The sequence below is a fragment of the Typopeltis vanoorti genome, chromosome 3 (genome assembly GCF_054136105.1).
Source record: "Typopeltis vanoorti isolate ZY-2024b chromosome 3, IOZ_Tvanoo_1.0, whole genome shotgun sequence".
Taxonomy (NCBI): domain Eukaryota; kingdom Metazoa; phylum Arthropoda; class Arachnida; order Uropygi; family Thelyphonidae; genus Typopeltis; species Typopeltis vanoorti.
In genome coordinates, this window is record NC_143551.1 from 13,775,872 (window position 1) to 13,793,160 (window position 17,289).

The 17,289-nt window shown below is 37.2% G+C and overlaps 1 protein-coding gene across 3 annotated transcripts in view; it reads right to left on the reverse strand.

Annotated features, from left to right (window-relative positions):
- LOC150107933 (telomere length regulation protein TEL2 homolog) overlaps window positions 1–17,289 on the reverse strand; it is a 284,799-nt gene that overhangs the window by 51,812 nt on the left and 215,698 nt on the right. For all 3 annotated transcript variants that reach the window (XM_090415456.1, XM_090415457.1, XM_090415458.1), the window contains one exon: window positions 6,477–6,576. In XM_090415456.1, the coding sequence (XP_090271582.1) occupies window positions 6,477–6,576 (100 nt within the window). The remainder of the gene's footprint in view (window positions 1–6,476; window positions 6,577–17,289) is intronic.

Sequence of the window (17,289 nt, forward strand, 5' to 3'; positions counted from 1 at the left end):
TGTGGAAAAATGATAACAGATCTATACTATGAACAGATGGTGAAAATTTACTGACAAAATTCAAATTAATGAGAATAAACTATTATTTAGATATTGGTCAAGTGTAGGTGAATACCTATTTTAATTACCAACTAGTTTCACTGGCTTCATCAGGGTACAATCAGGAAAGCAAAGAAAACGAAAATTACAAGCTAAACGTTAACTGGCAATTCTATTTCAATAACAAAATAGTGCGTGTGAAACAATACGCATGTCATTATTATTTGCCCACTGTTCCAGCTTATTAAAATCATTCTGTAATGCTGTATATCAGTTAATCGCTGATTGTCCTGCCTGTCTTTGCAAGCAAACGACAAAACATCTGTCAGGTCTTCACACCGATTCCTGAGGTATAACATGGATCATCTTAAATCTAGCAGATTCACTGACTGAGGGTAATGACTTGTAGAAGTAAGGAAATTATGGTTCCATTGTATATGGACTACTGTGCACAGATTTGGTCATCTGGTTTTCAAAAGGATGAAGATATGCTGGTGAGGGTCCAGAGGTGATTGACCAAAATAGTTTTTGATCTCTGTAATATTGAATATGAAGAAAGTAGGTTGAGACGATGCAATTTACAGAATCTAATAGACAAAGAGGAAGAGGGGTGATATGATATAAACACACAAGTTGGTAAGGGGTTGTTATAGGATTAACGTTGAAGAGGTTTTTCATAAAATGGTGGGGGAACAAGAGGTCATCCCTAGAAGCTGTATGAGGAAGGCATGAGCAGGGGAGTGAGAAGCAGGTTTTTTTGCATGAAGAGTTGTGAATGATTGTAATGTATTGCCTGAGAGAGTGGTGTCTGCAGAGACAAAAGGAACTTCCTAGACGAGTCTGTTACACCATAGGGTTTTAGGATAAAAATAACATACCACTTTTTGACACTTATACACCAGCTATCCACTTATCCAAGTCAATAGTTTATATTCCAATCCCATATTTTCCAGTTTATGCAACAGCCTTTCAATGTGGTATTTTATCAAATAAATACCTTGGCATGTCTAACAGTATCATAGTGTATCCATTCTCTTTATCCAATTGAGTCAATTTAGCGAACTGCTAAAACACAACCTCCCTTCAGTAAACCCATGCTGTTCTTTGCAAACTATAGCTTGTCTATCAATCGAGCACTAGCCTCCCTACCAGCCGAGTGGATGAAATAGTGAGACCAAATTGCACTTCTTATCCATGTTATTCAATAGGTGTTACAGAATCATATCCAGATTTAGATGGATGTCTATAGGCATCATGGCCAGTTGGGAGGGGGGGGGGGGGCTAGAGATACTGATAGTTGGTAATCCTACACATCGATTTCTGTACTACTCTTGTACAGCAGTACTATCATACATTTTTTCCATTCTGTGGGATATTTCCTGAGCTAGACTCAAATTATATAACCACGTCAAGGACCATCTGAAGAGAAAACCACATCCATTATTACAAGCAGTGAATGACCAGAGAGAAATAAACTGGCTTGCTGACCAGCTCTCAAACTTCATCAAATGTTCTTATTTTCTTCAAACATTTCCATGGAACATGTTCAGAGGTGGCAAAATCTACATTGTTCGTTACTGATTAGCTGGTAGTTCTTAAAGGTGAAGAAGTTGACTATTGATAACCTTCTCCATTACTCTAGACAGAATTCGAGCAATAGATTGCAGTTTGATGGTAGAATTTATTTTTTATTTTGTAATGGATGCGTTTCTATGCTGTGATGCCAGCCGAGTATAATGAGATAACAGAACACAGGGGATGGTAAAGGACAAGTGTCAGTTCAGGAGTACATCTCTTAGGAGTACATATGAAGGGATGTTATTAGGAGTGGAAGCCTTTTAAGTGAAGAGCATTCCGCACACTGTTCCTGGAAGTGCCTTTATCATCTATGTAGGAATTGAAAGTGAAGAACAATGCTAATCAGTTTTGTCTTTATGTTGGAGGTCTAATGGAGTATCAAAGGAACTAATTTTAAATGCTTTCAATATTTCGTCTCATTCACTGAGACATCTATAGGGAGTAGAAATAACACTTGTAACACACACAAAGACAACACAATACTTAATGAAAAACGTGGATTACTCTAAAGTCCTATCTAGAGACCATATAGGTGGTGTGCCCTCTACTGGCATTTGTAGGTGGCCTAGGATGTAAACAGGGACCTCTGATGATAACTGTTTCCCAAATTTTTGGATGTTTTATTCATCCGTATGGAAAATTTTGAAAAAAGAGCAATAGACTCAGTCCCTCTCAAACCCAATTTGGCCTCATGGCCAAGACACATTAGACTCCTTCCTCAGTCACCTCAATAGTCTACATCCAAGAATCTAGTTCATGATGGAAAAAGGAAAACAATAGTTTATCCTTCCTAACACCTTAGTGACATGCCTTCTGAATGGTAACCTCTCCAGTGTATATAGAAAACCCACTCACACAGGCAGATACATTCACAAACTTTCTGACAACAATATGACATCATTAAAACTCTAATGCCAATAGATTCTATAATCTTTGTTCTAGTAGAACCTCTCTCTCTGTTGAAAGAGAGGTTCTGCATAGAAACCTTCCTATCCAATGGCTACACTGCTTACAAACTTAAAAAAAATAATCAGTTCTTCCCCCATTCCTCAACCACCCCTTCAGAAGGATTTCAGATATGCCATCACCATCCACTATATCCAGGGCACACTGGAAAAAATAGCCAGGTCTTTAAAAAGTACAATCTCTACACAGCTTCTAAGCCCCACTGGAAACTTGCTACCCTTATCTGTTTTACCAAAGATCAGCTCCCTCCTCTCTCAGTGCCTGGCATCCTGTTCCTGTAAGTTGGCTTACTTCAAACAGACAGGCAGATTAGCCATTATCCATTTAGATGAACACAAATCTTACATCTGCAATCACAACTATGGTCAACTTGGCCTTGAAGACCATGTATTGGATACAACTCACAGGACCTTCTGGAAGAAAACCACGTTCCACCATAGTAAATTTAAAAAAGAAAGACTGTTATTGGAATCTGCAGTGGCACTCAGAAATCAACCTAATTTAAACAAATATGGATGCATACACTTCCCAAAGTTGGGAAACAATAATTGTCAGAGGTCCCAGTATACATCCTAGGCTGCATAGAAATCCTCATAGACACTGGGTGCACCAGGTGGTGCATCTAGGTATCTACGTAGATAGGACTTTAGAGTCACTTACGTTTTTCATTAAATATTGTGTTGTCTTTATGTGTGCGTTACAAGTGTTATTTGTAAACCCTGAAGATGTCTCAGCAACAGACAAAATATTGGAAGCTTCAAAAATTAGTTTTTAATCCTTTCCTAGTACTCCATTAAACCTCCAACATGATGTCCTCCAGCACTTAATAAGCCTTAACACAAAGGCAGTTTTATCTTTATCTGTTATTACAGTAATGTCAGGTAAGAAAATTGGGAGCAGATGGACAGAAGTTGTTGGATGATCATATGAAACAGTATTTTTGTCTCAAGCCAGTTGCAATATGCTGTTTTTTTTTGGGGGGGGGGGGGGAAGGAGGGACTGTCTAGACTTGGATACTGGATGGGAATTTTGAATGGTGAGGAGAAGGAAGGGCTTCGTGTCAACATGGATAATTTTGTAACTCGATCAAAGCAATTAAAGAAAAACTATGAATCAACTGTCTAGAATCATATTCCAATGCATTTGAGATGCAGTTTGTCCAAACTGATCTTCACAAGTGGTCTCTGAGTACTGGTTTCCACACCATCATGTGTAATCAGGAATTCTTAGCCAAGCAGAATATTCCTGTTATTTTTTCATGCAATTTTTCTCCTGCAAACTTCCTTCTCTTTCTTAGGCTGAGGGAGAAACAATTTCAAAATATCAATATATATAGCTGAATACATGAAGCCATCCTCAAACAGGGCTATTAGAGATAAACTAGTTAATGAAAATATTACTGGAATCACTAAATAATCAGGAGGAACACAATTTCAAGGAGTAATGTAAAGTAACTTGTATGTGCTTTAATTTCCTTACAACAAAAAATAATGTCCTAGATCATAGATGGCGAACCTGTGGCACGTCCGAGAATTCTGCTGGCACATCAATGATTTACAGGTGATATCCTTTTATACGCTTATAAATTATTCAACTTTTTTTTTAATTATTACAATACATACAAGTTAAATTTTCTTTTACACGAGAGCGCAGCTACGAAGACGTGCATATGATTGGTGCGGTATTAACAAAAGATCACACCACCCAAAGACATAGGCAACCGACAAATGTTGAGTTGAAATGCTAATTCTCTTCAATCAAATTCCATAACATCTGAAACTGTCATAACAACATTCACTATATATTTCTTAGTTTAAACAATTAACGACGGAGTGTCGTTTATCGTTTCGACGGAACTTCTCATTACTGGCAGGCTCAACTCGCACAGTTTCAACCCTTGGTTGAATTTTATTCCTGCTTGTTCAGGTTGAGCTGGCAGGCGAACTCTCACACACACACATGCGCATATTATATGTACAGTGACCATATTTTTTTGGAGAAAATAAAGGACAAATCAGAAATTGTTTCATAATAAATAAAAAAAAAGCAGGTTGAGTTTATTTGTTTCACTAAAACTAAAAAGATTTATAATGTTTATTGTAAAATATAAGCATATATATATATATATATATATATATATATATATATAAGCCTTTTAAACAATCATATTATTACTTTAAAAAATTTAATTTTGATACTTGACGCAAGAATGAACTTTTTTTAATAAATCAGGTTTGTGTTTTAAAAATTCATAAAAGTGTATTCAATTCATATCAAAGTTCCATTTGGTATAAATGCATGCTTTCAATGTTTCAATTTTTAATTGGTCTTTTTTCACTGGTCCACATAGTATTCACTAATGAAAATACTCATTCAGTGGGGCGTTAGATCCAGGGAGACATAAGCAAAATTCAATGATTTTTATTTATTTGCAAAATTTATTTATTTATAATTTATCTGCCATATTTATCTGCAAAATATTTAAAAATTTCAACCCTACTACGTCATTTTGTCACCATTCTTCGATCTTTTCACTGGTGACATAACTTTTACTACACTAAACTTCATCAAATAGTTCACCGCCATTTATTTTAAGTTCAAGTGACTGGAAATCAACAAAACACTTTCCTTGATCTTTGCCTGCAGAGGGATTTTTCATAGTAGGACCAATTTAAATACTTCAATTTCCACGAAACAGCTGTCCCAGTTATTTAAATAATCAATGCAGGGTTGGTAAAATTTATGAATTGCATCTTTAAATATATTGGCATCAATATTCAATTTACTATTTCAATTCACAAAATAAAGCACAAAACGGCCATTTTAGAAAAAAAAATCTAACAGACAGAGTAGTGAAATAAAGGACTGTCCTCTTAAATAAAGGATGTATGGTCACAGTAATTATATGGCATGTTTCAATTTTGGTAGAATTTTATTTTAAGTTAGTCTTTGTGATCTGTCATAATGACATCGAGAATTTCAAATGCCATAAAACAAACACTTATATCATGTAATTGAAAAATTGGACAATAGTTTTTAGTTAGATACTGTGTTTCAGTGCAACATATGGTTGCACTGAAACACAGTTGTTGACTTGAGTCTGTACAGCATAGTTTCTGTGGGAGGGTACAATAATAGTCTAATTAGAGACAGCTGGAATAAAAACGGCGCTAACTAATGAATCACATTATTTGTTGAGAAATATATTACACAGAATGCAAAAGCCTGTGTATTTTATTCAGGGATACAACAAAACTACACTTGCTTTTCTTGCATTTGCAGTATAATAGCTTTGGAGAGGGCATGTTTTTAACTGAGGGAGGACTGAGTTACTATCGCCTCGACGTACATGTTTAAACATTTTTTGTGTGCGAGGCAATACACAAAACTTTTTGATGTGTTTTTTCGTAAAGTAAAATCAGGGGTGAGAGTTATATGTGAGGGCAAGTTATATTCGAGTAAATACGGTAAGCATTTCGCCGACAAGTTGAGCTTCCCTTGCTCATCTGACTTCTATGGTGAGTTACAATGCATAAATATTTTTCTCACTACCGTTTTTTTATTTTTATTTTTAAACCAACATTAAAATCAATTTAATAATACAATAATCAATTTTTCACTGAATAATATTATAAATTTATATATAAATAAATAATATAAATAAAATAAAATATTATTTATAAAATATTATATATTATTATAAATTAATTAATAGATTTTCTATTAATTTTTCCCCTACTAAAAACTGTCCGGCACATCATCAACTTGATTTGTAAATTTTTGGCACATGCCAGCACGTCAGAAACTCGATTTGTAAACTTTTGGCAAGCCCACATAAAAAGGTTCGCCACCACTATCCTAGATAATGGATATTAATATCCTCTTAAACTTACTGGAATATGTTTAGCACAGCACATGATTACACCAAGAGAGTACAGTAATCTTCCTAACACATAGCTATCACCACCAAGTAAGTCAAATGTGTTTTCTTTCCTGCAAAAGAAATACTTGAATTCAATCTGTAGCTCACTGTCATAAAGTTAAAACATTAAAATAAAATCTGATGAACATGAAATGCAAGGAAAACAGCAATACAATTCCACAGGGATCTGGAAGCAGACAATATGAATAAAAACCAACATAATTTTATTTAATAATACTAAGTAATAGGGCTCTGTTAATCATGTATGTATTTTTGGCCAATTTGCTTTTTTCACAAGATGAAAAACCTGGACTCCAAATGAGACTTGCTATTCCAGTTGAGAAGTTCTTAAGATCTCTTCATATCCTAGACTACAATTCAAACTCAGGTCTTATCAAAAATCAAAGACTAAAGGAATTATCAATATAAATTGAAATATGGTGGTTGTATATTATACATAGTAATTTGCATATGATTCAACAATTTCATCCTCATTATGATATGTTTTTATTCATAATTTTTTAATTTTTTTAACATGTAGACAGTGTTAAATCTTGAATGAAAGGTTTATTATATTGTAAAATATTTCATTCAGATTTAACAGATACAAAAATTCCCAGAGAAATTGCTTGTATATAGGTATAAGTGAAATGGTTGATAAGAAATAACGAAATAGTCATTTAATTGTAAATTATCCTATGTAATATAATGCTAAGTGTTCTTGTAAAACTGATAAGAGTTGAAAATTAGTGAAAGTTATGTTAAAACGAGAAAATACGACGAGATAATCAGCTTAAAGAAATGACCCCAGGCAGTCACCTACATAGAGGTCCAAGTTGCACGCGTGGAGAGAACGGTACCGAGTGCAAGAATTTTGGGAGCCAGCCGGAAAAGAGTAACGTAGTAGGAAGAACAGCTCAGCAAGGATATATAGAGCTTGGCAACACCAACTCGAGGCTCTTTTTTTGTTCGGGATTCCTGTTCCAGTCATTCCCGGAGAAGATGCGTGAGAGCGATCGAAAAGAACGATCTGCAGTGGCAGCTATGCAGCCAGATAGTGATCCAGTGCAGGCATAATCATCGGTACAGCGGAACAGCCAGCACACACCAATCAACATGCAGAACAACATAGACCAAACCTGGCAGAGCCACTTCGCCCACATCGGGAAGAGGTGATTCGTGATCGTAACCACTAGTTTGTCCTATTTAAAGATAGCTGACCGTAAGAGAGGGCAACAAAACGTAGAGACTTTTCAATTCCTTTGTATGCAAGAAACAGTTAGTGTGCAATTATGTGCAGATATGCTCAGTGATTGGACTAACAAAAAAATGAAACAGGACTTGAGTATCTAATCAACTAGTAGATTGTCTTAGCTCTGAGTAAGAATTCATGTATAGTGTGGTATTGAATTGCTAAAGAATGTTATAGCCTGATAGTTCTTGAATCTAGAATAAGATTAAAGCTTGTACAGCAATGTTAGTTGAATAGGATGAAGTTAGAAATTTAAATAGTTGAAGATATTGTCTCACACTGTTTAAGACTAGGAGTATTGTTATACCCTGATAAGTTGGATCATAAAATATTTCATCTTATCATTGTATAACAGAGCGAACACAAGAAACATTACACCATGCTTGCATCTGAGTATAAAAATAGTGCATTGTAAATATATCAAATATTTCATACTATGAGAAAACAAATAAGTATGCATCTTGTACCACTCACAAATTAGTTAAATAATAATGGAAGTGTAGACCTGTAGCAAAGTTTAATAGAGCATTGTGTACTAAGAGATATAGAATGTTAGCACAAGTTCAAGATGGGGGGGGGGGGGGTGAAGTCCAAAGGTCACAGAGCAGCAACGCGAAGGAGCTGTTCGCCCCAAGCAATTGCGTGCCGTCAGCGCACGTGGAATATAGCGAAGAAAGCTGGACGGCGTGACACGAGCCCACGTGAGCACGTTGCGTGGACATCGTGGAATGTGAGAATCACTGAGAAAGAAAGGTGAAAATATAAGGGTCTAGCACCCCTGAAAAAAGCTTTTTGTTCCTGGATCTCCTGGTGTTCATCTCGCGGTGTCGTGAGCAGGTGAAGGGTGGCAGTGCCTCCATTCCGGAGGGTTTCGATAGAGGCAGTGGCAGAACTAGACATAGTATCTCCGCTAGACTGGAGCACATGGACATTTCGTCTAGGGAGAGGCAGATTCCGGTAGACCTTTGACACGATGCAGAACCAAGGACAGATAAGTGGACTTTATTTTGATTGGATTCAGTGTAAGGAGACTTGAAAAAGTGTTGCTGAATGTAGTGGATATGCAAAATCAGGGAAACTAGATTTATTAAGGGGGGGGGGGGGGAGTAGATATACAGACCTTAGGGAGGCAGTTGAATGTATGAATGAGTGTAATATGCCCGAGCGAATAAGGACAACAAATCAGAATGGGATAGTTAATATGAGGCATCAAGGTAGGGATGGAGCTAATGGGGTCTTAAATTCATGTACACTAATGCTAGGAGTATTAGGAACAAGAAGGAAGAGTTTTTGTCATGGTTGGCACTTCCAGACCACAGGTTATTGGCATTAGCGAATCACGGCTGACTGTAGATGATATAGCTAGTGGGATTGAATGTGATGGGTATAGTGTGTTCAGGAATGACAGGGAGAATAAAATGGGGAAAGAGTATTGTTGATGATAGCTGATGAGCTGCAGCCAATGAGAATAGAAGTTGAATTTCAGGATAGAGAAAAGAGCACATTTGAGGCCATTTGGTGTGAGATTGTGGCTAGCTGAACAAAATATACAACTGGGTGCTGCTATAGACCAGGTAATGGAAAAGATGGTGGAGACAGTATGCACAAGCAAATAGAAGAAATGAGTGGAAGGAGGGTAATTATTATGAGAGATTTCACCTATGGTCGTATTGATTGGAGTGAGGAGAGGACACACAGGAGGAAGGAATTGGATTTTATGCGGTTATTAAGGGATAACTATCTGCGACAGCATGTAATGGAAAATACTAGGGGTCAGAGAGTGCTTGACCTAGTAATTACATCTGAGGATTTGGCTGTAACAAACATGACCACATTGCCACCAATTGATGAGAGTGATCATAGAGTCTTGACTTGGGAGGTGGCTAAACGTGTGGAATTTACAATTAAGACAGGGTACATGTGGAATTATCGGGCTGGAAAGTATGACAATCTTAGGAGTTTGATTGGTTCAGTGCCATGGCATGTACAACTGCAAGGACTAGAAGTTGATAGTGTATGGGAGGCAGTTAAGAAGTGTTTGCATGAAGCAATGGCTGACTGTATACCTAGAGTCCGAATAATAAATCAAGTAGGGGTTAAATGGAGGAATAGCACCATTAATCTTGAGCTGCAAAAAAAAAGAAACAACTATGGAGGGAATTTAAGGAGAAAGGTGACCGGCAGGCACATGAACGGTATAAAGCGCAGGCCAGAAGGGTAACGAGTGTGGTAAGAAAAGCAAAAAAGGATTATGAAAGAATATTGGCCATGCAGACTAAAGAGAATCCTAAACAGTTTTTTCGATATGTTGCAAGTAAAAGGAAAAATGTATATGGCAGAATGATTTAAAGAATGCCGATGGTAGGGAGGTAACTGAATCAGTTGATACAGTTGAGTTACTGAGTGAGCACTTTGCAAGAATATATCATCCAGGTGGTGACATTGCAGAAATGAATGAAGTGGAGGTGAGTAGTTGATTGCATAACCTCAATGTCAATACATCTGTGGGATTGGATGGTATACCAGCTCGTGTCGTATGAGAAGTGGCTAAAGAATTGTCAGTACCCTTGACCATTTTGTTTAATTTGAGTGTCGGGTCTGGGTTAGTCCCGAGGGGGTGGAAAGAGGGGAAAATAGTTCCACTGCATAAAGGTGGTTCCAAGACTGCTGTTGTAAATTACCGACTGATTAGCATATCAGGAATCGTTGTCAAGGACTTAGAGAAATTAGTCAAGAAAAGAATACAGGATTGGATAGATGAAAATAGGATATTGTATGGGGGACAACATGGTTTTGTGGAGAGTATATCATGCCTCAGTAACTTGCTCACGTTTTATAACACAGTGACAGATGAACTGTATAAGGGTAATGGGTTTACAGTGATTCTACTGGACTTTGCCAAGGCCTTTGACAGGATACCACATGGAACCCTAATCAGTAAACTGGAGCAGATGGGGATGGATATAGGGTTGGTGAGATGGATAGGAGGGTGGTTGATGGAGAGATACCAGAGAGTGGTTTATTCAGGAGTTGAGTCTAAAAGATGGCTTGTAACTAGTGGTGTGCCACAGGGCTCTGGTCTTGGACCACTACTTTTCAATTTGTTCATCAATGATATAGGAAAGGATCTGAGAGGAAGTGTTCACTTGTTTGCTGATGATGCAAAGTTGGGTAGAGCAATTGTGAGTGCACAGGATGTCAAAATTTTACAGGATGATTTGGATAGTTTGGAGGACTGGGTTAGGAAAAATGGATGTCAATTTAATGTGGCAAAGTGTAAGGTTATGCATTTTGGGGTGAAAAGAATAGCAGCAGTGTATCACATTGGTGGAACCGTTCTCCAAGAGATTGATGAGGCCAGAGATTTTGGGAGTGTTGGTGGATAGGGAATTGAAGTTTAGGGGGCACATTGCAAAAGTGGCTAAATCAGCTCATCAAATCACTTGGCTTCTGAAAAATACTTTAACATGCAGAGACTAACAAGTTATTGTTCCTCTGTATCGAGCCTTGATAAGACCCCATCTGGACTACTGTGCCCAGTTATGGGCACCAGGGTTTCTTCGTGATGGGGAGGATGGGGAGAGGATCCAGAGACGAGTGACCAAGATGATAATAGGTCTGTGGAATGAACCTTATGAGAATAGGTTGAAGATTTGTGGGTTGCAAAAATTGATCGATAGGCAGAAAAGGGGTGATAGGATTGAGACATTCAAATTACTGAAGGGTTTCTATAAGATTAATCCAGAAGATATTTTTGAAAATAGGACTGGTGGTGGGAGGACTAGGGGCCATGCATGGAAGCTGGGCAAGAATGTGGTTAACAAGGGTGTTAGAGCTAGGTTTTTTACTTGGAGAGTGGTGAATGAGTGGAATAAGCTGCCAGAGTCTGTTGTAGGTGCTATGACCGTGAATGAGTTCAAGGCAAGGTACGATAGATACCGTGTGAATGTCGAATAGTTGTTCCTGACATGATGTTAGGGCCTCCCTCGATGAGTCTGCCGACTCCTTGGAGTTGTCTAGAATAATAATAATAATAATAATTTGTATTATGGTAATTGTTATTGAAAGATTTGTGCCACGTTGTAAAAACAGAGGAAAGAATATTAATGATATTAATTAGGACTGAACTGCAGTGATCTAGAGAGGGTTACCTTAAAAATCTTACTGTATCCTATTGTGATAGAGTTTCATAATATGTTCTACGAGGTTAAGAATATGTTTAAAATAAGGAATTGCTATTAATGAAGGGATTGTAAAAGATATAAATGCTATCTTGTGTGGTTTGATTAAACTACTAAAAAAATTTAGAGAGTTATTGTGATAATCATGCATGATTAAGGTATTTAAGGGTAAAATTAAGAAATCTTACTTCAGAGATTTACAGTTTAATATAATAGAGATAGGGGTGCTTAAGGGTCAAAGCTGTATAACTGAGAGGAGACCTCCACATAGCCTTTAAAGGAATGCGGAAAAACCGACCAGGGCTTCTGACCTAATGTCCAATCCTCACCTTCTCGTGGTGCACCCTGTTGGGTATCTACTTTGATACTGAACGAATGAGGATTGGCTGGCAATTTGGGATTTAGCCGACCAAATTGTATTCTTATTGGTTAAACCAAAATAAAAAATGATGGTACAACATGACAAAATTTCATGCCGGCTGGGGCGTCGCCCGGTTAAACAAGGCCCCCGTTGTTTTCGCCAGGGAACCAGGGCGAACAGCGAAAAGTCAGCTACTGGAACAAATCTGAAAACAAACCCCAACTCAACATCACCAGAGTTAAAGATCGGTACTATCAACGTAAGAAGCCTGAATGGCAAAGAAATGGAGCTAGCTGAGGAATTAGATAAGTACCAGATCGACATAATAGGGGTGACTGAAACAAAAAAGACCAAAACTGGTGAGATCTTTCTGAGCAATAAATACAAAATGTTATATTCAGGCAATAACAATCAAGGAAAAGAAGTTGTAGCCATAGTATTCAACACAAAATACGAGGCTAATCTTCTTGAATGGCAGTCAGTCTCAAGTAGAGTAATGTGGGCAAATATGAGAATGGGGAACTGGACAATGAGACTTATTTGTGCCTATGGTCCCACAGAAGGTTCTACTAAGGTAGAAGTGGAGGAATTTTTTGAGGCTTTAGAAAAAGCAACTGACACAATGAAAAAGGAAAAGTTGGTCCTTGTTGGGGATCTAAATAGTAGAGTAGGAAATGATTGTGAGACATACAAAAATATTTTGGGAAAATTTGGAGAAAAGAGCAAAGCTAATAATAATGGCAAATATCTGTTGGATTTCTGCTCAGGACATGGACTGGTTATTACTAACACCATGTTCCAACATAAAAATGTGCACAAATTCACATGGAGAGAAGAGGCTAGGAATAAGAAAAGTCTCATTGACTATGTTATTGTTGATAGTGATGTTTTCTCCCTGGTGCAGGACACCAGAGTGTACAGAGGATTTGAATTTGGAAGTGATCACTATTTAGTCTTGAGCAGGATAAAATTGAATTTCATATTGAAAAGAATAACATGTAAGAAAGTTTTAAAGCGAATAAAAGTTGAGCAGCTCTCAGATGTAAACTGTAGACTAAAATACAGAAATATTATTGAAAAGAAAATGAAAGAGTTTGAGAACAGGAATCAAACCTTGGAGATTCAGTGGCAAACTCTGAAGGAAACATTGATTGATTCTGCCAGAGAGGCATGTGGTGAGGTTGTGTGCAAAGATAAAAAAATCAGAACTCCCTGGTGGACACAGGAAGTTAAAGAGGCAGTGAAGGAAAAGAAGAAAGCATATCAAAAGTTCCTGGCAAATAAGTCAGCTTTTACTCTTACAGAATACAGAGACAAATGTAAGAAAGCTAAACAGTGTGTAAAACTAGCTAAACAAAAGTCATGGGAGGACTTTGGCAAGAATATAGAAAATAAATATCAAGAAGGTGGCAAAATATTCTGGAGGAAAGAGTGCTGTAAAAGGAATTAGAGATGATAAAGGTGAATTCCAGGAGAAAAAGATATCCTTGAAGAATGGAGTAATTACTTTGAAAAACTGCTAAATGAAACAAGCAGTGATGACAGCACAGTGATAAAAAACACTGACCAGGCATGCAGTCAGGAATACATATCCATACTTGAAGTAGAAAAAGCCATCAAAGGCTTGAAATGTGGAAAGGCAGCAGGAGTAGATGATATTCGACCAGAAATGCTGAAGTATGGTGGTATAAGAGTCTTACAGTGGCTGCACTGCATAGTTCAGAAAGCCTGGACAGAAGGACGAATTCCCGATGACTGGAGTAGAGCTCTCATAGTACCCATATATAAAAAGGGAAATAAAACTGAATGTGAGAATTACAGAGGTATTTCCCTACTGAGTGTTCCTGGCAAGATCTATGCAAGTATACTTGAGAAACGGTTGAGAAGAATTATGGAAGAAAAGCTTGGTGAAGAACAAGCTGGATTCAGGCCAAATAGAGGCTGTCAGGATCAGATCTTCACTTTACGACAAATAGTCGAGAAAGCATGGGAATATAACAAAGATCTGTATTTAAGTTTTGTCGATTTGGAAAAGGCATATGACAAGGTGCCAAGAGAGAAGCTATTCAATACGCTGCAGTTATATGGTGTCAATGGGGCATTATATCAAGCAATACTTAGTCTTTATTTGAGTTGTGAGTCAGCAGTTAGAATTGAAGGAAGTACAGGAAGATGGTTTGATGTTAAATCTGGTGTGAGACAAGGATGTACATTATCCCCTCTGTTATTCATTATCTATATGGATCACATTATGAAGGAATGTGGTATTAAACCTGATATCAAAATTGGAGATGTTAATGTCAGCTCTTTGCTTTATGCGGATGATGTTATACTTCTAAATAAATCCGCTACAAGTCTGCAAGATTCTCTGACTAAATTGAATAGCTGTTGTAATAGATATGGTATGAAGGTCAGCAATAAAAAGACAAAGACAATGAAAATAGGCAGAATCATTGAAAATGTCAACTGTGTTGTGAATGGAGAACCTGTGGAACAAGTAAAACATTTCAGCTACTTAGGCACAATTTTTACTGAAGATGGTAAACTAAATATAGAAATAGACAACAGAATCAGCAAAGCTGGTATCGTGGGAAGTCAATTGAATAAATTCATATGGAATAAGAAAGAAATTAGTCGGAACACTAAATTAGCTGTATACAAGACTGTGTTCAAACCAATTTTAACTTATGGATCTGAGAGCTGGGTCAGAAGTAAAACACTTGACCAAAGACTAGAGACCACAGATATGAGAGTCCTGAGAAAGATTAGAGGCGTGAACAGATGGCATCAATGGCAATATCATATTAAAAATGAGGATATTAGGAAAGAACTTGACATTGTCAGCATCCAGGAATGCGTTAGCAGAGCTAATCTCAGATGGTATGGTCACTTAAATAGAATGGGAGAGGAAAGATTAGCAAAACAAGTGTTCTCTGCCAGGTTGGCAGGAAAACGACCCAGAGGAAGACCAAGATATAGGTGGATTGATACGGTACAAAGTGCCTTAGACGATAGAAATATAAGATCTGATAATGTTGGAGTCTTGACAAGTAACAGACTGATTTGGAGGAAAATTGTAGATACGAAGTTAGTAATGATGTAATTTTTTCATGTAGTACTGTCATATCCTGTACACCCCTTGAGGGTACATGGCAGGAATTTGATGATGATGATGATGATGATGATGATGATATAATAGAGTATACTTATATTATTGTAATGTTCTAATTCTATATCCTGACTGTCAGGAACTCCCTCAAAGTGGGATTTCAGCTTATTGTATTGTATGTACACATTTATGATATCTTATAAACCTTGCTTTTGTACCCAACTAATACTATCTGTGATTTCTGGAATCCGATTCACCGCTTATAAAAAAATACTACTACGAACCTAGGCGAGAGACTAGAATAAGAATAGAATTTGGCCACGTCTGCAAAATTACAAGGTATCACTTAAGTACTGTCTTGAGATCACCTCTTCATTAATAATATTGTTTAATCTAAAAGCGCAAAATGGTGCAGCAAAATATAAATTTGTTAGTGTTTTATGAGGGTTGATCGCAGACAATCTGATACTCTGGTATTTGGCTCGATCTCGAGGCAATTCGTTTGTCCCCAAGAGGTACCACGTGATACTCAAATAAGAGTTTAATGGGGATTTGACCCAAAGACTAAAGGATAGATATATGAATAGAAAGTACAACACAACAGTATTAAGGTTATGCCTGGTTAATCAATTTCAAGTTTTGTAGGAGAGATTCAGTTTTGTTAAGTGATCTTAATATTTGTATATCGTATTAGAGTTATGAATAAACCTTTCCTTTTCTTATCTAACAAATTGCCTGATCTGTGAAACTCAATGCAGCAGTCATAAAATTAGAGCCAGTGTGAGTTAAATTGTGGGGATAGCAACGACTGCAGTAAGAGTAAAGATATAAGAAGTTTTTTTGTAATTGGGAATTTTAATTGCTTGATTATCAAATAGTGTGTCATTCTAAGTGTTAACTCCCTGACAAGGAAGATTCTCCTATCTATTAATTTGGATGGCGCAGCTTTAACAAACAAATTTTTCCAAATTCTGACACGGAGTTAATTCCAGATTTGTATTAAAGAAATTTGGCTCTAGCCGTGGGCAATTTCTTTGTCTACCAAGTTTTGCACACGTCAGCAATTTAAGTAGTGGCCACAGAGCGGAAAGGGTGAAGACAAGCGCACAAAATTATATCAAGTAATAGGGAATTTCACAAAAAATAATAATCGTAAGTTTTAACAATAACAATTTATAAACACACACACAAGGTAAGAATATAAAGCAAAGTAAAAAATCAGAAATTTAACAATGGTGCAGCTGACAGGATTTGATTTACTTGATTAATCAAAGAGTGTGGTAAATCAAAGTGAGTAGGTTTTGGGTTAAGATCAGGCAATTTAGGTGCAAGGAGTTTTGATAACAGAATTTGTGTGAGAAGGAAAATTATAGTGTGAACTTGTATAAAAGTATGGCTCATCCATCAAGTTCTGGGATGGATGACTGCGAATTCTTTCGGACCATCAACCCATAGCAAGTGTTACCGCAATTTTCTGGGGAGGAAACCAATGACGTTTTGGCTTTCTTCGGCTACGTCGAAAAATTAAGGAAAGTGGGCAGGTGGACCGATTTTCAGCTCTTCATCCTGTTGCGTAGTAAACTTGTAGGAAAGGCAAAGAACTTCCTTTATCCTCCCCTAACCTAAAAGAAACTTTAGAATACTCAAAATTTAAAGAAGTACTTATTTCCCAGTTTTCAAAATTGAGAAGTTTAGGGCCAAACTTATGGAAACTGCAGAGAAGTATGCAGAAGGACAGAGAAAGCATCACCGAATTCTATAATAGGTTAGTGGCCCTTGCTAACACTCTGAGTATCTCCAACGAGGATAAGCCCCACCTAGACTAGGCGGTTTTCCACCAATTCAGGCTGGGAGTGAGACAAGAACTAAGGCAGATGGCCT